Raw genomic sequence first — 21,475 nt, 5'->3', positions numbered from 1 at the left:
AAGTTATCGAGCAAAAATTACAAAATCATTTGACTTCTTTTCTGCAATACATTAAATATCTCTGCAAACGACATGAAGCTTTTTCAATCAACTTATTACATTGCTTGAAATTCCAATGGAATTAGTATGCTTCGTGCATATTGCGTACACGCTTAGAGCCCGAGGCGATGAACTCGTGCGGCAGCAGCAACCCCAAAGTCGAGCCACGCGCAACGATTATAGAGCTCGGGCGTGGGATAGTGGGCCACTGCTTGTCTTTTTTTTCTCTTGACCAAGCGCTGAGTTCTCCACCTCGCGTTGCAACCTGCCTACATAATACGCATTCCTTTGTTCATTTTTGGTTTTATCAAGTGGATTTACGAATTTACGATTTATTTAGTCTGTATATGAATAATAATGATAATATCGGTGCATTCGAATTATGGAAATATTTTACAATTGAATTATTATTTTTGGGATTCTTTGTTGATAATATTCAAGAAAAATTCATTCCGGATACTGTGCCGTTAAATTTTTCATCAAAAATTTTTTTAGGCGTTATTTTAAAAGTTAGTCAGAATCACTCGTATATGTAAAAAATATAACTCTTTTGAATGATTGAATCGCAAAGGTAGCTGTCGTTGAAAATAAAAAACGTTCGATCGATTTTTTCCAAGACATCTTGATTAAAAACAAAGGAAGCGCACAGATACATCGTCGAAGATGATTGTTGAGGCGGCACACGTGTTCAAGATTGATTTCGACCATCCATGCGAGTAAATTCAGTTGTATTTTTACGATTATACACCGCTGTCCGAAAAAAGTGCATATAATACTTATGAATATCGTTAGACACGTGAAACCTTTTCGGTTGGGCCCACCTATGTTGGGATAACATGAATATAGTAAAAAGGATACGGTTAGATGTCAATAATAATAATAATAAAATGGTAACGATCGGCCACCGCGGGTGTGCTTTTACACACGTTTTTAGGCGCGTATACCCGCGGGTGGCAATACAGGCGGCAAAGATGACACTCGCATTTAATAATGTATACATATGCGGATCGGGCAGATTATTATCGATTTAGTGCTTTTATTTATTTTTTTTTTCACTATTTTGTTTGTTTCGGATAGACCACCAATGCCACCTTTTGAACCGATACGATTTTTATCATTTTCTCTTATTGGGTAACTAATTTGTATACGAATTATATGCGTGAAACGAAAACTTTATCTAAATTTTTTCTCGCTCTACCTGATCAAACGAAAAAGACTATTAATATATTATCGATATATTAATAATAAAACTATTGCTTAATTGATACTTTCTCTAGCTCGTTAAATTATATTTTTCTAGAAAGTAGTTTTATCGTTTATCATTACAAAATGTCGATCTATAATAAAGCACATACTACAGTACTAAATTAATCAAGTAAAAAAATCCAACGTCCAAAATTAATAGGGCTGAACGCGATTCAAAATTACTTACTTAGTAAAATTGACCAAAAACTCTGTGCCGGTGTTCTTTATCTGAAATATAACATTCGATAGGCACAATCTAAAATTAAGGAAAAGAAGACGTTATCTGCTCTCTGGTAAACGTTGAAAGAACCACAAAGTTAAAAGCAAGCGAAGCGCCTGCTACATAGGATCGGACGCAAAATGCGATAACTATATATTTATCGTGTTTTATGCGTCGCCGCCGCGAGAAAAGGTGTCGACTCTTTCTCTCGATCTCTCTTGATAATGTCCTTTTTTTCAAATTTCCGATCTGCATTCTCGGTATTATTATACACACTCGCAGAATAAGAAATCACATGGGTGGTCAGCGGTCGCAGATATTGTACCACCTGTAGCGGCCCCGACCCAGTGGTAAACGTGCCTTTATGCAGATTATTTTCACTCGGCGATATATTGCCGTCGTAATAAGCCGCGCTCACATGTCTATATGGACGTTGACAATTTTCACTCTGCGCGGTGGACACCGCCTGTATTAGCCTCCTTCTATTCGCGCGAAATTAGCAAAGGCCCGACACCTTTGTATGCGGCGTATTATCGACATTTGCATCTCTTTTTCTCCCTCCTTGTGCGGCGCGTGCGTGTGATCATCGCCGGTGGGTCCCTATTCTCCAGTCTTTACCAGCGAAATCAGCATCGTTACTAGCGATGAAATATGGCTTTTTTAAGTCTCTATATAGGTGGCGGCGCCGTAGCTGCAATATTTCTCCCATATGTATATCTGAGAATATTGCAGAGAACATCCTCGTATCGTTTGTCTCCTTATTAAAACTGATTTGTCAAAATCGAAGAAGTGTTTTTTTGACGCACAAATACGAGATACCTACACTGGACAAGACGATTGAATTATAAGGACCAGATTATGTAATCAAAATCTTCCCAATGACGTGAAAATAAATCTAATTCGATGAGTTAGTTATGCGTTGGTAACTCTAAATACATAAAATAAAAGTAGACATTCGATTTAAGAGATACAAACATTTATATAATTTTTAAAAACAGTGAATCATACAATTTAGGCTAGTCAATGAATTGTAATTCTCTAATTTAAAGTAGTACGATAAAATTCATTTCAAGTTTTACATACATTGAAATTTTTAATCATTTGGTCGATTAACAAAGTGAAATAATAAAAACGATCATTCCAAATGTAACAAGAGCTGCTGACAAGCATTCATTAGTATTGTGATAACCCATCCTAATTTTTCTAATACACACTTTATGAATTATATACAGTTGTAAAAACAAGAATGGTGATCCTTATTTTTGTATCAAATGTGAATTGCATTTTAAAATGCTACTATAAAATTCATTTGAGACTAGAAATATAAAACAAACAGTAATTTACTTTGTTTTCACTTTGGAATATTTCACTGGTTTCTGCTTCTGCTTTTCTCCTCCTGATAGAAAACTAGTTATCAACTCCGACATTTCTGGCATATTGTAATTTGTTAAACTGTTCAACTGCTCCATTTCCTGCAGAAAATAATTCATATTATAACTTTTTGATAAGTTTAAACTTACTTTTTATTAAAATGAGGCTCTTTCAATTCAGTTGAATTTAAAAAGTAAAAACAAAAATTTTTACCTTTTTAGTTTCAGGATCATTTATTAATTTAGGTAAAACCATAACGAGTAAGAGAGGTACAATCATCATGAGAATCTGTGGGAAAAATAAAACACATTAATGAAATGTAACAATTATGATGCAAATTCAATTTTAAATAACTGTAAATTACTTACCATTGGATTGAATAAGAAGTCAGTCACTCTCCATTGCTCTCTAACTTGGAAATACCTGAATGGCGCTAATGGTCTCATTTTCAATGGATATGGTACTTGTATTACTTGAGATGTTTGTATTAAATTGACTTTTCTTGCTCTGAATTTTCCCTTGGAATTAATTTCTACTCTAATAGGCTCATAAGCATAGTTGGGGTTAACAACTTCTACAATGTATGAACCATGGGGTACGTTAGAAATGGCAAATGTTCCATCTTCCCTGTAAATCAAATGTTTATTTAATTAAAATATTTATACATAATATCATTTTTGTTTGGTTATTAGCATGACTGACAACTATTGTTTGTTGTGAATGTTCAACCATTCAATTATTATAACTAAATTAATTAAAAATGATATCCAATACATTATTCGACACAGATATAATTTTACTAAGCAAACGCTATAAAGATTATTCATAAATTACCATCTTACAAAACTAGATATAAAACAAGACTTTGAAAATCAACAATAATCTGTATACCTGAGGAATCCGTAATGCTCGCCTCCGTTGGCCATGACGTGAGTCATTAGCTGCCATCCTGAGTTTGCTGAGTTTTCCCAACCAAAAACTTTACCCTCGATCACGTATAAGTCCGTGGACGTATCCTCCTCAGTTTCAGCATGACTGCTGCTCAGAAAGAAACATAAAATCAAAGAAACCAAAAATGTTGAACGGAACAGATTCATTTTTAATATTATTACTGATACACATATACGCGTGACAACGACAACAAACACGTCTGCTATGTGTATAATACCAACTGTCGAAACACGCGCACTGCGCACTGCGCTGTTACGACTGAAGTTGGTAGTACCCGTTAGGTCTCAAGTCGCGACAAACATTCAAAATTTGCTTTAAAATATTTTTCAATACATTTTCATATATTCAGCCAATTTTACTCGAATTTCGTACTTTTTACGGCCATCTGTTAATATGTATTTTAAAAATAATATATTTTTAACTAATCACTTAAAAGAATGGTATTTATATAATTTGGATCTAAGTAGGTATGTTAGCCACGACAAGCGCTAAAAAATCGAGGTACACATCCAGCGCCCCATAGTACAGCCTTTTCAAGCCCAAGAGAGTCTAAATTATTTTTTCCCTTTTATATGCAAAATGCCATTGTTATTGTATAGTTCAACTCTATGGATTTTCGATCAGTTTATTTATCATTGCTTTCGCAAATTTTAGCTTTGCAATAGTATCGCAACAAATTTTTTTTATTAAATTATGGGACACTGAACGTATAAAAGTCTTTTTAAATTCAATACATTTTCTATCGAGTTAGCTCGTAATAATAAAGAGCATTAATAATATTATGCACCTAAAATTTTAGACAGAAAGAAGTAAACAAAATTGTCCAACAACGCCTGGTTCAAAACTCACTTTTAAGCTCACTACAGAACGGCCTCGTGCAATACGCAAAAAAATGACCTTTCATTTTTGAAGTTTAACTTTTAAACTTTTAAAGTATTTAATGAATCCTTATGTTTTTGGTTTTTAATAAAAGCGTATCTACTTTCCTTTCATGATTAAGGCTGATAAATTCGATCAAATAAATACTTCTATCACAAGAAAAAACAAAAAAAATTGTTTTTGCAATATTTCAAAAAAAATGTGTTATTGTCAATTTTTTCATTTGAAAATATTAATGAAAGTCGGTAAAGTCGGTATAATGCCGCAATGTCGCTATAATATCGGTACATAAGTCGGTACAGGTCATCTTTTACACACATGCACGTCGTCTAGAGTGTTGTAATCTATCTGTATCCCCACCACTGTTATACCAGCGACGACTCCGCCTCCACCGGCTTTTTAAGTTCTTACAAATGTGATAGTTCAATCATAGAGAAAGCCCTGGCTCAGTCTACGTGTGGCTTTCGATCGGTACACTACACACCAGTCGCTTGTGCCTTAGATACTGCTCAACTGTTACATACTTGTATTCAAGCTTCAAAAAATTTTTAAGTGAAATTATTCAATTTAATTGTATCAATTATGGAAAGAAGAGTCAGAAATCGTTCTCCATATGAAGAGAGGAGAAGGAGTTCTTCCCACCGTCATTATAGCCGCTCGGAACGAAATACTGAACACAGAGAAATACGCCACAGGAGATATCAACGTTCCGAATCCTCAAGAAGAAGACGAGAACCTTCTCATCACGAAAGTAAAAGGCGGCAGAGATCGCGTTCTCGATCTTCAAGTACAGACAGACACCGAAGAAGGTAAAAAATATGCCAATTTTCTATTTTTTGAAGTTATTGAAAATAATTGAATTTATTTTAACGTAGATTATGCTTGCCTAGATTTATTTTTGAAGATGCGGTGCCTACGATTTTAAGCTTTCACGAGGTCTCCTGATAATCTAATCGAATGTAAATTCAATTATTCTAAAAGATTAATTGAAAATCCTCGATTTTTTTATTTCGTAGAACACATGTTTACCTGAGTTAAAACCACGTGGCAACGCTTCCACAAGAAAACCGAATCGGACCACACTGAGAAAAAAAATTCATTGATTCAATGAAACGTTTAATTGAATACAATCTATGAAATAATTTCATTGAAATAATCTTTTTTTTATTTCATCCAACAAAATATTTAATTGTTTTTACCAAAGTTTCATGAAAACAATTAAATATTTTGTTGGATAAATGAATTATTTCATAGATTGTATTCAATTAAACGTTTCATTGAATCAATAAATTTTTTTTCTCAGCGCACGTGATCGTGTCTAGCTGACCTGAATAATAGACCGGGTCGTTTTTGAATAGTATATTATGATACGTGTGACTTAAGCAGGCCATTATTGCACGGCACTCGCTTCGCTCGGGTGCTAACCGTGCCGTGCAATAATGGCCTGCTTAAGTCACACGTATCATAATATACTATTCAAAAACGACCCGGTCTATTATTCAGGTCAGCTAGACACGATCACGTGCGCTGAGAAAAAAAATTTATTGATTCAATGAAACGTTTAATCACACATTTAAGTCACACGTATCATAATATACTATTTTGTATCGCCTGGGCTCATAGCTGAGCTGAAAGTTTAAGGTTTCAGATGAAAAAAGCCGGGCTGCAGAAGTCAAAAAAGTGACCGGAACCGGTGTCGATAGGCGTTTGAAGTTTAAAAACGTGCTTCGGAAATTTAGCAAAATCGCTCTGAAAATGGCAATCATATAATAGATTGCTAATATTGCTCAGAAGGTAAAATTTATGTCGACAAGACGTTTTCTTACGTATTTTTGTGTGTAGAATCGAATTCCGTAGTCAGTTTTGACCTAGGAGGACGATTTCATTGAAAAAAATACGTAAGAAAACGTCTTGTCGACATAAATTTTACCTTCTGAGCAATGTTAGCAATCTATTATATGATTGCCATTTTCAGAGCGATTTTGCTAAATTTCCGAAGCACGTTTTTAAACTTCAAACGCCTATCGACACCGGTTCCGGTCACTTTTTTGACTGCTGCAGCCCGGCTTTTTTCATCTGAAACTTTGAACTTTCAGCTCAGCCATGAGCCCAGGCGATACAAAAAATTTTTTCAAAAACGACCCGGTCTACTGAATAATCAATCCAAATAGCCACTAAATTATTTCCAACTACGTTAAATTTTAAAATAATCTAAGAATCCTTTTATTAAAATAATTTCTACAAAAGTGTTCAAATATTTATGAAAGTTTCAAAAAAACTATATACAGAACATTATACAGAATGCAGACTAACTGTACAGGCTTTAAAAATGAAAATTTTATCTTTCTCGCGGCGTACCGCCTAAAACGAGTTGAAACAGAAAAAAATAAAATTTTTGTAGTCAAACGAAAAAAAGAGAATTTTCTGGAATGAGAAGTCAAATCGTCATCGGAAGCGGAACAGACGACATGTTTTATTTTCATTTCAGCGCGTAATTGAAATGACCTTAATTTATTTAACGTATTGGCTCCGTTAAAAAGTAAGATAACTGATTTATCGACACTCTCATCGTGATGACTCTCATGAATTCGATGTTGCTTTCAATGGTCAGTAAATTTTAAAAGAGACATAAATTTCAAATTACAGTTTTTGGGAATCCAAACATTATTTTTTATCAGTAAAAAAGGTAATCTTTGAACAGAGTTGAATTCATGAGTGATCGTATTTTTGTGTAAACTTTTAACGCGACGTTTTTAATGATATCGATCTCGCTAAATCTCGTAGAGAAAATTTTTTACATTTAATTTAACGCTTTTTCAGAATCCGGGATCACAATTAGAACACTTTTGCTTTAAATTAAAAATGTTACTTTTTTACTACTATTTTCTGTTTCTTAAAAAGTCCTAATTTATGTCTTAAGTATGACAAAAAAGAATTAGTATATTAATAATGTAGGATTATTTACAAAATATTTTTTCGGGACACGGGGAATGAAAAATATTTAACAGACCCGCAAAAAATATGTGAAAACCTCAGCTTCGACTCAGCCGGGAATTACACATACCCTGGGATTTTTCTGTTTTTCGCGATGAGGCGTTAATATACTATAAACCCTTAAGTCTAAGACGGGCACATTTTTGATACTTTTTTTCTACGCAAAATTTAGTGAATTTTCTTAATATGGTGTCAGATTTTCGACATAATAAAAAGGTCAAAAGTTATGAATCATCTAAAAAATACGTGATCTCGAAAAAAAACAATTTCCTTTTCTTTCCAAATTTTCGCATGAAAATCTATTATATCCTGACGTCTTATGTACAAATAAAGCGTCAATGGGTTTTCTTATAAATAATTTTCTTATATATTTTCATGTTCTTGTCGCCATTTTGTGTACTTAAAATCATATTTCACTAATTGGAATCATCATAACTTTAAAATAATTAGGACCCATGGACGCTTTATTTGTACCGAAGACGCCAGGATCTAAAAGATGTTCATGTGAAAATTCGAAAAGCGAAAATATTTTTTCGAAATCACGTTTTTTTTTATAAAAACATGCGTACTTTTGACTTGTTTGTTACTCTCAAGTTCTCTAGACCGAATTTTCAGCAAAAGTACAACGGTTCAAAAAAGTATCGAAAATATGCCCGTCCCAGACGTGATGGATGCTCAGACAAATTAGCCAAAAATGAAAACGTGTAATGCTATTTTAATTTTTGAATTTTTATTAAATTTTTTTTTTTAATTTCTACGGTGACTTCAAGTACATCAAAATGATGTTCACCATAAAGCCTTTTAAAGAAATATTCAATAAAAGTTTAAAAAAACGAAATTGACAAATTCAATGTTGGTCTGCCTTCACGTCTTAATATTATTATATATTTTTTAAATTATTAATATACTCTTATAATCAATGAATTTGAATAAATTGTATATATTATTTTCAGATCTTCTCATCGCCACGAAAGTCGCACGAGGCGAGATCGACAAGGCAAGGAGAGAGAACGGATCGATCGTGAAAAAATCGAACGACGAGATCTTCCAGATAACAGTGTCCGATCAGTTCACTCAACTTCGAGCAATTCAAGCAGCCGTAATTCAACTAGTTCTCACGAAGAGAAGAGAAACGATTCAGATGATTCAATTGATTCGAGTTCTAGTTCTAGCATCGTGAAAGACAATTCTGAATTATCTGAAAAGAGTAAAGAATCAAATTCAGATAATGATCATTCGCCTAGTTTCCCTTCAGTAAACGAAACGAATTCGAGTCCAGTTAGCGCAGATCAAACCAGAAATTTATCAGACGAATCTAGTGTTGGATCTTCTTTTTTCAATGAAAATTCTGATGGTGAATTTCTTGACATCGACAATGACATAGACGATAATAACTCCTTGTTCGACGAGTTGCCACCTTATTTACCGGGTATCCAAGGAGCTCGTAGCGTTGAAGAATACAAATGTTTAAATCGTATAGCAGAAGGAACTTTTGGTGTTGTCTATAGAGCACAAGATAAGAGAACTAAAGAGATATTCGCTCTGAAAAAATTGAAACTGCTGGAAAATGGTGCTGATGACTGTGGTTTTCCAATTACAAGTTTGCGTGAAGTGAATACGCTTTTAAAAGCTCAGCATCCCAATATTGTTACTGTTCGAGAAATCGTTATCGGAAATAATACAGAGAAAATATACATGGTTATGGATTACGTGGAACACGATTTGAAATCTCTAATGGACACCATGAAAGAGAATCATCAAGTATTTCTTGAGAGCGAAGTTAAATGTTTGACGCAACAACTGTTGCGAGCGGTAGCACATATACACGACAATTGGATTCTCCATAGAGATCTCAAAACATCAAATTTATTACTCAGTCATAACGGAATTTTGAAGGTTGGTGATTTCGGCCTAGCTAGAGAATATGGATCTCCGATAAAACCATATACCTCACTCGTTGTAACATTGTGGTATAGAGCTCCAGAATTACTACTAGGTAGTAAAACTTATAGTACACCTGTCGATGTATGGTCGGTTGGATGTATTTTTGCCGAGTTACTCAAAATGCAACCACTTTTTCAAGCGAAATCAGAGATCGACCTTTTAAACAGAATATTCAAAGAATTAGGAACGCCAGACGATCGAATATGGCCAGGGTATAGCGATTTGCCTTTTACCAAAAAAATTAATTTTCGGCAATATCCAGCGGGAAAGATCCGACAAAAGTTCAATATTTTATCAGAATTAGGAATGGATTTACTCCAAAAATTTTTAACTTACGATCCGGAGCGACGAATCTCAGCGGCAGAAGCATTGGAACATGGTTACTTCGACGAGTCTCCAGAGCCGATTGACCCATCAAAATTTCCCACGTGGCCTGCCAAGTCAGAATTTGGAAAACGATCTGTTATTCAATCTCCTAAAGCTCCAAGAGGTGGACACCAATGTTTAGACGCTGTGGAAAACGTAAAAGAGGAAGAAGTTGCTTCTGGTTTTCACATGGGTGGACGCGCGGTCAGTCGACAAGCCATTGGCGCTGGATTTCATCTCAAATTTTAACGCATGTAACGATGAAAAACTTTTTTTATGTAAACAAACGTGACGTAAAGAACGTAAACGAACGTAAACGAGTAAATTTAATGAACTTCAGTATTTGTACATAATAATCTATATAAATAATATTTTTTAAATAAAAAAATTATATCAATAAAATTTTTGTTTTTATTTCAACAGTTAAATTATGTATCAGTTAGATAAGATCGACGGGATATTTTAATTAAACATACAAGATGAATGATAAAGTTAGACTTATGGATTTAAAAATATAACTATAGGCAATCAAGCCCAAAACCGATCCAGAAAATTCAGCCCAAAAATTCAGCCTAAAATTGAGCTTAAAAATTCAAAAGATTCAGTCGGAATCGAGGCGATTCCTGCTAAAAATCACCTGAAAATTCAGCCAGAGTTTTAACAAAAATATTTCTATATATTTTATTTTGTTTTTAATTAAATACACTAAATACTGAAAATTTCATTTCTGAACTGCGATATTATTTGTTTATTGGAATATTGAATCAAAAAATTATTTTACACATCCTCTTTTAAAAAGACGATGATGTCCCGATGAGTTTATTAGCTTTCTCGTATTGGCTGTAAAAGCGGTGCTGAAGAATGCATCAATTTGTGGGTCTACTCACTCATAACGACTCATTATTGTATATTAAAATAAAATATTCGTCGATAACACTGTAATTTTGTTGTCTTGTGGCTTTAAAAACATTCACCTCAGTTTTCTCTGCGTCTGTCACACTATCCAGAGATGGCATCAGTCAAGTGACAGCCCGCTACTGCAGAGAACCTGCAGGAGCTCAATTGTAAGACATTGTGGAGTGTGGACGTAATTACTAGCATGTCAACTTCACGAACGTTGTAGATCAGTACCTATCTCTAAAAGAATAAACTGTTTGTATTTTGTGCATTTTGCCAAATATTTTAGTTTATAATATTCTTGATTGGCATATCGTAGACCTGACGAATCAACAACATGGATAAGTTACGACAAATGGAAGATGAAATGAGTCGGTAAGTAATCTAACCTCGAAACTCATATTTTTCTAGAAATTACTTCACTTAGTATTTTTAAATAAAAATTCACTTTAAGAATAAGAAATTTGGTCAATTGAGGATATTTGTGAATTGACTATTAATACAATAATTTTGATTTTCATTTACTAGCTACATTTTATATTTAATATCGTTTGTTTACATCGCGTATGATGACTGTTTTCACAATTACTACTCATCATGTACAGTAGATGAAATTGTTCGTTACATGTTTCCCAGTGCTTTTTACTTTATTGTTTTTCAACTTTATTCCGAGTTTATTTACAAAATTATCAATGGGTATATAATATAAGAAAGACTAAAAACTCTTTTCAGCTTCATAGTATTTTATGGAGCTTTCACATAAGCCTACTGATATTAAAAAATTATTATAAATCTTACACAATTTATTATGATTTTCAGGTTCGAAGCTGAAATTGGAGGACCACTAGTCTCACCTATGACAAGGCCAGTCATAGGAGCTAATACATATAATCAAGTCGCCAGGCAACTGGAACAACATGAAATACCAGCTGCTAATATGAGATATCCTCCAATGATGGGATTTCCTCCTCCGCCTCCTCCTCCAACAGATTTAATGATGATACCAGCACAAGTTGCCAGGCAAGGTAAGTTTTAAAAGCAAATATTTGAGTAGCATTATTTTTATTTTTTCTTAATTTACAAACTACATATTTCATCACAGGTCCATCAACATACTCATCGCCTGCTCAGATAAACACTCCTGTTGTTGAACCAATTTTAACAGCTATGCCCAAATCTTATTTACCAAATATATCTCCTCAAACCACACCAATAATTCGTCGAGATATATTGGAAAAAATGATTCATACCAAAAAACCAGATGACGATGGAAAAAAAAATCCCAAAGTAAAAGGGGTGAGTACTGCAGCAGAGTTAGCTATTAGTCAAGGGAAAGCTAGTTCAATCATGGCGAATGCTAATGCTGAAGAATCCCATTCTATGAAAAAAGGAAAAAAAAATAAGAAAATCATTCGAACAGCTGGAGGCCAAACTTGGGAAGATGCTTCATTATTAGATTGGGATGATGGTAAATATTGGTTTATACTATCGATTTTCAAATTTTGCCACTTGTTTTAAAATACATTGTGAAATTGTTAATTTCCAACTCATATTTTTATAGACGACTTCAGAATATTTTGTGGCGACCTTGGAAATGATGTTACGGATGAGATGTTGGTTAGAGTCTTCAGTAAATATTCGAGTTTTCAAAAAGCTAAAGTGGTTAGAGACAAACGTACCAATAAAACAAAAGGATTTGGTTTTGTATCTTTTAAGGATCCTCAAGACTTCATTAAAGCTATGAAAGAAGTAAATGGTAAGTTTCAAATAAATTTCAAAAATAAATTATGCTTTTTCATGATTAAAATAGTTTTCCAAGGTAATTTGTTGTGCACAATGATTGTATTTTTTCCTTTAAAAACATGATTCAATACAATCATAATTCACATTACACAAAATCTTATTCATTTAATTGGACTACTTATAAATCTTGTTGCTCAGCTGAATTAAACCTTTTAATTCAATACTCTTCAACTTTTATTATGTCAATGATTTTTACTCTTAATTAATTTGAATAATTGATTACCAAAACTATTTACAAAATTTGTTTCTTCTTTTTATAAACTATAAAAAATGAATCGTAAGAGTATAAAAAATTCCATCCAATTTATTAGCAGATAAAAATATACTTACTGAAATTAAACCTAACTTCATACAATGCTATAATAATACTTTGCAATTAATACTACATTTATTCTGATGTTAAATTAACATTATTTATAGTTAGAAATCTTTTGCTTTCATTGGACAGTTTTATCACACCTTAAATAATAATGAATATTTGTATACCAATGAAACAGTTTTATAGTTTAAGGAATTAAACACTAGTAACACGATATTTTCATCAAAACTCTAAAATTAATTGTTGAATACCTAGTAAAGTTTTCAAAAATGGTTGAACCCGCTTTTTGTATTCAGCTTTTTGACACAACGGAAAAGCTAAACAGATTGCATAGGACAAGAGTATCGATGAGTGTTATATTTTGAAATTAATTATTGTACTTGACATTATAGTTTGTTAATTTCGTGACAAAATTATTATATCTCGTCGTGCTTGATTTAACAATTAAAATAGTTTTTTTTTGTTAATTCTCGTTATGATCAATGCAAGTAAAAAAACGTATTTCGATCGAAGTTTCGAAAGCAAAATCAAGCGCACGATCTTCGATACATTTTCGAACTTTACAAACATCAGCTCGGCGTGAGTTCTGATTTCTCATCATTTTAAAAACGCACATAGCTGACTTCGTAAAAGGTTGATAGGTTAATTACTTCTACCACTATCTACTGTCGATAGTGATACTCTGGATGAAGTTGTCCGATACATAATAATTAATGTACGATGAGAGATATTAACAAAAAAGTCTCGTACGTAGCAATTACGTAAATTTCACCCCTAAGTAACCTTACTTTTGCGCATTCGTAGTTTCTTATTTCTTTTTTTCAACATAAATAGACGACGACAAGAATAATTTTTTTTGTTTTTTTTTTGTACATCACATGCATAAAAGTCGCTTGAAAGCTTATGAACTATCACATGAGCGAGCTAGCATTTGTTGACAACATTTTTAATCACACACGTTAGAAATTTTTCTATACTTTGAATACCTCTCTCTCTCTCTCTCTCTCTCTCCCTCTCTCTTTTTGGGCTTATGATAGTTTGTTTTTTCCATTCTTTTTTCTTTAAGCGACAATAAATTTTCCTTATAGCGATATAAATAACATAGAGTTGCGCATACATATTTAGTATCATATATCACCAAAGTAATTTTAATGTCTCGATAGTGTTTCTCCTTAAAATATTAAATGTTTTCCTGCATCGTAAGTGAGTGAAAATTCGTGTGTAGGCAGAGCGAGAGCGATTATTTTCTGACGTTCGGCGCGAAAAAATTCGACAAGTGGTGGTAGCAAGCACGAAACGTCGGGCGCCAGTCCTTGACCTCGAATTCGCGACAGAGCGCAATCTTCTATATTTATATAACAAAAAAAATGCCGGTTCTATTTTTAGCCACGATTGAAAATATCTTAACAATTTGATCGGACTCGATTCGTAATTTTTCATCGACGAAAACAACAGTTCAATGCTTGATACCTGACGCGTAACATTCCAAAGTTTAGGTGCATTATCTGTTAATTTAAATAGCAACGACAACACGCGAGAAAAAAAAATAGTCCAAACTTTGGATATTCGGCAACACGTTACGAAATTTCATTTTGTTGTTGTTTTTTTATTGCTTTTTCGCTTTACTTGCCGGACGGACCCCAGCCGTAGGAGATGAATAACTGAGGTATAATAGAGTAGTGACGTCGCGATTGTTGATCGTAAGCCTGATGCTGCTGCTGCTGCTGAAGTTGACGTGCTTGACCGTCGCGCACTGCCAATCGTTGATTGCTCGTAGCTGGTGGTCGTTGTTCAGCCCTTGAGATCGATGCCGCGACCAGAGGCTCGCCGATAACGGAGGACGTGCGTGCGCTCGCTTTGATGGCCAAGTCCGGCGAGATCGGCGAAGAACCGCCTACAACGGCGAACAATTAATAAATAAAATCGAATCATCGGGTGTATAATAACGAGGTGGAACGAGGTAATCCGGAAGTCACAAGTATTATAGTCACGCGAGCCTCGACGATTATTAAAGTCACGAAAATAGCCAGGACGGTTTCGGCGATCAAGCGCGAGCAAAAAGTCAACGCACTCGACGAGGAAACTCCACGCGTCGACTCGTGGAACCGATTGAATTTTTGCTCGAGCGCACGAGCGATAAAAAATATCGCGCAAGAGAGGGTAAAAAGAACAAATACGATGTACAAACCTGCGTTGGGACCGTGATTAGCTCGGGGAGTCATGTAGAGCACGGAGAAAGGCATGCCACCCGCTGCACCCCACCCTCTCGACATGAATACGTCTTTCTTGGTGTAAGATCCAGCGGGCCTGACCGCGTGACGCTCGCGATGAGCTCGAGCCACCCCAGCAGTAGCAGCAGCACCAACGGGCGACATCGTAGTCGTCGTCGTCGTCGTCGTTGTCGTGGCCACCTCCTCGTAAGGCCACGCGTTGCTCGCCTGTTCGACTTCTCGTACGTGCAATGCCTGGAGTCTGTAAAACGCGTCGCGTCACTCGTGTGCATATTAACCCCTCGAGAGCGTGAGAAAATTTTTCCGAGCTGCCGCGTGTATACGTTGTGCAGATTATGTGTCTCGTGATCTCTGAACGAAGTAAACTGTAACTAACGATGTCGCATTTGCTGATAATGAAAACGTGATCAGTTTTCGACGCGACGATTTTTTTCCGAAACTTCTCCGCTTGTCTGCAGCCAACACGTCGATTTAATTTTCCGACTCCGCGCGATCGTCTCCGCGGTCTTAGCAAAATAAAGCCGATAAGCGAGTGGAATATAATTTTCCATACTTATTAGCATCCCTCGTGCACGCAACGACGTACGAACTGTACTTTTCGCGCCTCGTGGGTGCGCGCGAGTAAAAATCTCGCACAAGCAGCAAAGCATGAATGAACTTGACGACGAGAGAGTATACGTCACCGAGCGACGCGACGACTACGTCGAGACCTCGGATGGATTAAGGCCTAAAAATCGATGCCAGTGGCTAATTGTCTGACGCGCAAAAACGTAGTAGTAATATATCCGGCTTTACGTAAAGATTGAGGACGTACATCCAAGTTATATCAGAGTGCAGCGAAAAACAACACCCTCCGAGCCGAGCCTCCTGCACGCGTATAAATACCTGTACGATACATAATACCCGCAGCAGCGCGACGGGTCAAAGGAGATTACTCCGGACTATAGCTACTGCCACGCGCAGTTATGAATGAAGCCCTCGCAATCTTGTGTATACTTCACTCATTTGATATTATTATCTTTACGATTTTTTATGAAATTTTGAAAACTTGCTTTTCTCAAAACTTCACCAAGTAGTTCCAAGTGGACAATAGCTCGTCTTACCTATCGGAATCCTGCTCGTAATTCTGATCGTCGTCGATGTAAGGCACGACGACCGTAGGCAGCCATTGCCAACAGCGACTGGTGGCGGGATCGCAGGACGAAGTGGCTCGGGCGTTGACGAAACTAGGCACGTTGTTGTCGTCGACGGCGTTGCCTCTCCAGGTCGATGCTGCATTCTGCCCGTAAATCGCTGGCATACAGCTGATCTCGTCCGACAGCAGCAGAGCACCGATCAGTAGCATCCAGCGCGGAGACATGTTTTTTCCTCTAGCCTCTTGCATCGCGCGCTACCCTCTTGCTGTTGTTTGCTTTGCGCCGAGATTCTGTAACCGAAATTGGCGTCATTGTTTGCTCGATTGCGCAATTCGTCGAGTGTTTAATGTACGTCAAGCGCACAGATTTTTCACGAAGCGAAAAACTCGTCGCGATCAGATAGATGCGCTATACGCTAGCTCGCGACAGTGATCGGCTCCGTATATGGCGGTATGCATCGCATAGTTTACAGTCATTTCCCGAACGAGAAAGTCGCTATTTTTGATCGTTTCCTTGTTATTCGGCATTTTAAAAATAATAACGTTCTCGCGACTTGTTTGCATGTATATACGGCAGCGTGCACGCGTACGCGTGTCACTTGGACATTCCTCGCACGTGAAAATATCGTGTGCATTATGATTCGAGTGCGTCAGCTGATCCTCGTCGCTACATATTGCGATTAAAAAACTACAATCAAAGCAACAAAGATTGTAGCTTGGAAGAAAAAAGTGGAAAAAAGCACACGAGACGCTTCGGCGGTCGGGCCGTGCAGGCGCCATCGCTCGCTCGCGCGCGCTCGATTCGCTCTTGCCCCCTTTTTATTCGCGGCTGTATCGTGCTCGCGCGCGCCAATAAGTGTAAGCCCCGAGCGCAATTAGTTGTCGATCGCGCGCGTCGCTGCTCAATAATTTAATAACTATATAATAAATTATTATTCGTGCGCGAAGGGTTCGCCGATAGCGGCCGTACGGCGCGCGAGCACGAGCGTGTGTGCAATAGCGCGAAAGATAGTCGTCTTCGCTCCCTTTTTTATTTTGTTCTCCGCTCAAGACGACTTAGTATTTCGCATTATGGCATGTACGATGAGAAAAACGCGTGATACTTCGCGATTATTGCTGGTTATTTTTAAATGTGGCGATTTATTTTTAGCGCTCATTCGCAATTGTTTTACATATCTTCATCTTCGTTTTCTCTTTTTATTGTTTACTTGATATTTCTCCTTGCGTTCGGCCCTTGCGTTTACATGATGCATTATTGCATTACATTTCGAATGAGACATTTGTGCGCTGCGTTGCGCCAATGCACGTTGCTCTCGCGCAAGGAATCGTCGCGTGAAGCGCTCTCACGTTTTTGGATTAAACGAGTAGTGAACATTTTTTTGAACTAAATAGGATAAGTGCCTCGTTGATAAAACTGTAAGTTTGCTTATGCGTGCGTGTTTTCTTTCAACGGGCACTGGGTGGTTATTTATCGCGTATTCATCGGCAATTTGAATCATGTTTGATATCGATATTCATTAAACACCCTATTGATAATTAAAAAAATTGTTTGGATAAAATACAAAGCCATGCATTTACATATTGTTACAGTAGCACATGAGAAAAATTACTTCTTTGAAACAAAGGCATGATGATGGTTTTTTTCAAATTCGTGCGTATTCAACTCAAAGAACGAGAAAGAGAGAGAGAGACTGCAAATACTGCATGATTTTTCATAAAATCAGTATCTGCGTAAAAATATGCGTTTATATTTTAAGCTTTTACCAGTGATAATAATAAAAGGGTATTTTGTGTTATCTTGTGTTTCATTCAGAAGGCGCCAAAGGTGATTAAAACTTTTTTTAAGCGCGTTCTTTTATCAGACACGCGACTTTAATTGTACAACACGCTCAAGATTTGAATGCAATTTTTTTCTCATCGGTATTGTTTAAAGTTACTCGTTATTTCGTATCAATCGAATTGAGCATAAATTCATCTCAACTATTCTTGCAACTTTGTCGAGATAACTTAAATTATTAGAAAAATTGTATGTTTCTACTTACCGAAACAGAAATCTTCAAAATCGAACCAAATTTTCAGGGTAGCTCGATGTTTGATGTCGATTGAAAAATAATCCTCACAATCCGGTTAGTCGCTTGTTTCGATATGGAGATTAAAATATTCAAAACTAATCGACGGTAAGGGAGAAAAATCGCTCCATCGATTCAATTATCGTTTATGCAATAGTATGGTTCGAGTGCACCGATTAAATGCAAAACAAAAGAGGTGCATGCAAAGAACCTCGTCTCTCTAATTTTTTTTTCAACTTTGCTCACTGGCAATTTATTCAAGTACTAACGAGTGAAACGGCGTTAAAAAGAATCAGAAAAGGAGTAATCGCTGCCAGTTCGATACGCGCGCAAAGTAGACGTCGAAATGCCACAGTGCCAAGGTACGCCCCGGCATTTCATTCACAGAAGCAACCCCCTCTCGGTCGGATCTCTCTTTCACTATATAGCGTAGAGGCACAGAGCGCCTGAAAACGTGCGTGTGAATAGCAATAATGTTTGCTGCGATGTCTTATAAGCACGCATTCGCGCGCGCGCGCGCGAGAGAGAGAGAGAGAGAAAACGTTGCGCACAACCTCCTCTTCCCTCCTCCCTCCACCACTTCGACGCCAATCGGCTTATCTGCTCGAGAATCGCGAGCTACTGCTGCTGCACTGTTGCGCTGTTGCAACTATGCTAGCAAATGCTGTATATTCGATTGACAAGATTATAAGATAAAACCTCGAGAGGCTCGTGTGTTTAGGAAATGTCTTTGTCGTTTGAAAACTTGGTCACACAGGTGCATGTACTTTTCACACTTAATTTACCCCGCTCATCATTTTTTACTCTGCCTTCGACATTGTCGTCGATTTACAAATGTTGATTCAATAAAAAAACAATTAATTTCCCAATTAAGCGATAGGAATTGAAAAATGATATTGACAATAAAAGCGACAGCCAATTTCAAAGTTTGATGCACGTACATGCTTGCACCGATTCCTAATGCAAGTACGTAACACGATTGCGCAAATCGGACAAAAATCTACGTCAACCGCCCGCTCGAAAGCTTTGGAATTTTCAATAAAGTGTGTACGTCAGTTTGATCGTATGTATTTTGCTAGACTGGCATTTATACTTTCGCCACCCTCTCTCTTTTTTTTAACTTCGAGCCAAAGCTGAACTTCGATTGTTCAGAGGGATTTTATAGATCGACTATCTTTTATGTAGGTTTTGAAAAAAATATTCACGCATCCGAGCTTGCGAGGTTCATTCGATCGGTTACAGTATAGAATTATCCAAGCAGTCGACGCGTCTCGAGAAAATATGCATATGGAAGGTCAAAACTTTGCCTCGATAAGATTTAAAGAGAAAAAAGTAGAGCCCCATGAAAATCTCTGCCAGCCCGAAGACATTAGTAGCATTAAAGTCAAATAGTCCGACGTCCGACTGATTAAGTAGTCGCGGTAAACGTGCGAAAGTTCTCGTACACAATCGACGATATTTTTCCGACAAAAAATAGAATAATTACAAAACTTGAGCAAGCCAAAACATTGTTCAATCTGTTAAATTAGTCGAGTGCATAAAAAGACGAATACGCTACGTGTTATTGTGGAAATGATGAAAAACTGAACGGATATATGAGGTGAGCTGGCAAGCTCCGCAAGAGCACCCGCAGCTTCTGCGGTCGAGCCTGCGGCGGCGAGCCGTGCACCCTGTGATCTAAGTTACACTGCTGATCCACGATTAACATACATTCGCTCGATAATCCGCTTCGGTGATTATTTTCTTCTTTTTTTTTCATTCGACTCATACACTCGGATCTCGTTAGTTCAATATTAACGATTAGCGAGCTTTGCCATAACGAGCCTCGATAGTCCTTATTCGCGCGGATGTTGTACGAATATCCGAAAAGTCGCGGGAGAATATAGAATGTGGAGCACCGTCGTCTTATCGGCTGGGTTGCGCTTACCACGCATGAAATTCGAGCATCTATTATAATTTAATATAATTGGCGCACTCACGACGATTATAAACGCATGGCGCAGTGGGCGTTGAGTTGAGCCGAAAGTTCAATAGCTCGTGCGCAAGTTATAGACCAAGGAGTTTACCCTCTCTCGTATATGCATAAGCCAATATAGCTTATTATTACCCTCCCCCACGTTACCGAGCAAATAGTCTTAACGTTAAATTAGAATATTACTTTGGCGCACGAGGCAGATCGATATCGTATATCCTGCTTTCTTTATTTGTTCTGCGGATATGTGTGTATATTAATAACGATACTTGTAATTCGTCATCGAGAGTCCTACAACTAAAAGCTCTTGTTATTCTTTGTGTTTCAGGAAAGTACGTAGGCTCGCGACCTATCAAATTGCGAAAGAGCAGCTGGAAGGCACGCAACTTGGACACCGTGCGCAGGAAGGAGAAGGATAAGCAAGCCCTCATCGGACTCTTGACCGGAAAATAGAGTTAAGTTTGTATTATACATGCTCACCGCCAGTCCTTCGATCTCTGATCTAAATGAGCAGTTAAAAGCTCTAAAATTTAAGTACAATACTAATAATTCGATTGGATATGTTTTTTTTTATTCAAGTTGCCGTAGATGAAATGATCTCGATTTGCCTGTTGCTGTGTATGCTGTGTGATGTTTTTTTACATTTTTCATGTCGATTAATTCCTGCACATGATATGAATATATGCTAGGTATAAATGAACGTTGCATATAAAAGTTTTAAAGGAAAAAACTTTTTTTTTCTTTATTTTTCATTCAAAATTTTTTACAGAATTGCTCGGCAATTATGGAAATAATGTCCACTAATCTGTCAGTAGTAGTTCATTCAAGGCAAGTTTATGCATTCTATGTCAGTATCTGTTTTTATACGTATACATTTACATTATTTCTCGTCGAAATAATAGCCGTCAAATAATTTAGCTGTTCACAGGCATCAACTTCAAAAATTTCATTTTTGAAAGAGCGTTTAAATAGCGTTTAAATAATCGTTATACAAATTTTTGGGAGTGGACTGACCGAACTTGTATGTGTGAGTAAAATGA

The 21,475-nt window shown here is 36.5% G+C and overlaps 3 protein-coding genes across 3 annotated transcripts; 2 read left to right on the top strand and 1 right to left on the bottom strand.

Annotated features, from left to right (window-relative positions):
* Nucleotides 1-2,463: 2,463 nt before the first annotated feature.
* LOC106650014 (ER membrane protein complex subunit 7 homolog) lies at nt 2,464-4,033 on the bottom strand. The gene is made up of 4 exons (XM_014367781.2): nt 3,767-4,033; nt 3,244-3,502; nt 3,089-3,163; nt 2,464-2,976 (listed from the first exon to the last, which is right to left on the bottom strand). Exons 1-4 carry the CDS (start codon nt 3,970-3,972, stop codon nt 2,845-2,847), a joined length of 672 nt encoding a protein of 223 aa, XP_014223267.1. The 5' UTR covers nt 3,973-4,033; the 3' UTR covers nt 2,464-2,844.
* A 1,285-nt stretch (nt 4,034-5,318) lies between these two features.
* LOC106649920 (cyclin-dependent kinase 11B-like) lies at nt 5,319-10,320 on the top strand. The gene is made up of 3 exons (XM_014367648.2): nt 5,319-5,514; nt 5,581-5,614; nt 8,653-10,320. Exons 1-3 carry the CDS (start codon nt 5,319-5,321, stop codon nt 10,256-10,258), a joined length of 1,836 nt encoding a protein of 611 aa, XP_014223134.1. The 3' UTR covers nt 10,259-10,320.
* A 663-nt stretch (nt 10,321-10,983) lies between these two features.
* Nucleotides 10,984-20,888, top strand: LOC106650017 (RNA-binding protein 42). The gene is made up of 5 exons (XM_014367786.2): nt 10,984-11,281; nt 11,726-11,931; nt 12,009-12,374; nt 12,468-12,662; nt 20,764-20,888. The coding sequence occupies exons 1-5, from the start codon at nt 11,244-11,246 to the stop codon at nt 20,886-20,888; spliced, it is 930 nt and encodes a 309-aa protein (XP_014223272.1). The 5' UTR covers nt 10,984-11,243.
* The last annotated feature ends 587 nt before the right edge of the window (nt 20,889-21,475 follow it).

This window comes from Trichogramma pretiosum, unplaced genomic scaffold, assembly GCF_000599845.2.
Source record: "Trichogramma pretiosum strain Unisexual culture from Peru unplaced genomic scaffold, Tpre_2.0 scaffold15, whole genome shotgun sequence".
In the NCBI taxonomy this organism is placed as follows: domain Eukaryota; kingdom Metazoa; phylum Arthropoda; class Insecta; order Hymenoptera; family Trichogrammatidae; genus Trichogramma; species Trichogramma pretiosum.
This window is presented reverse-complemented; position numbering and strand designations above follow the sequence as displayed.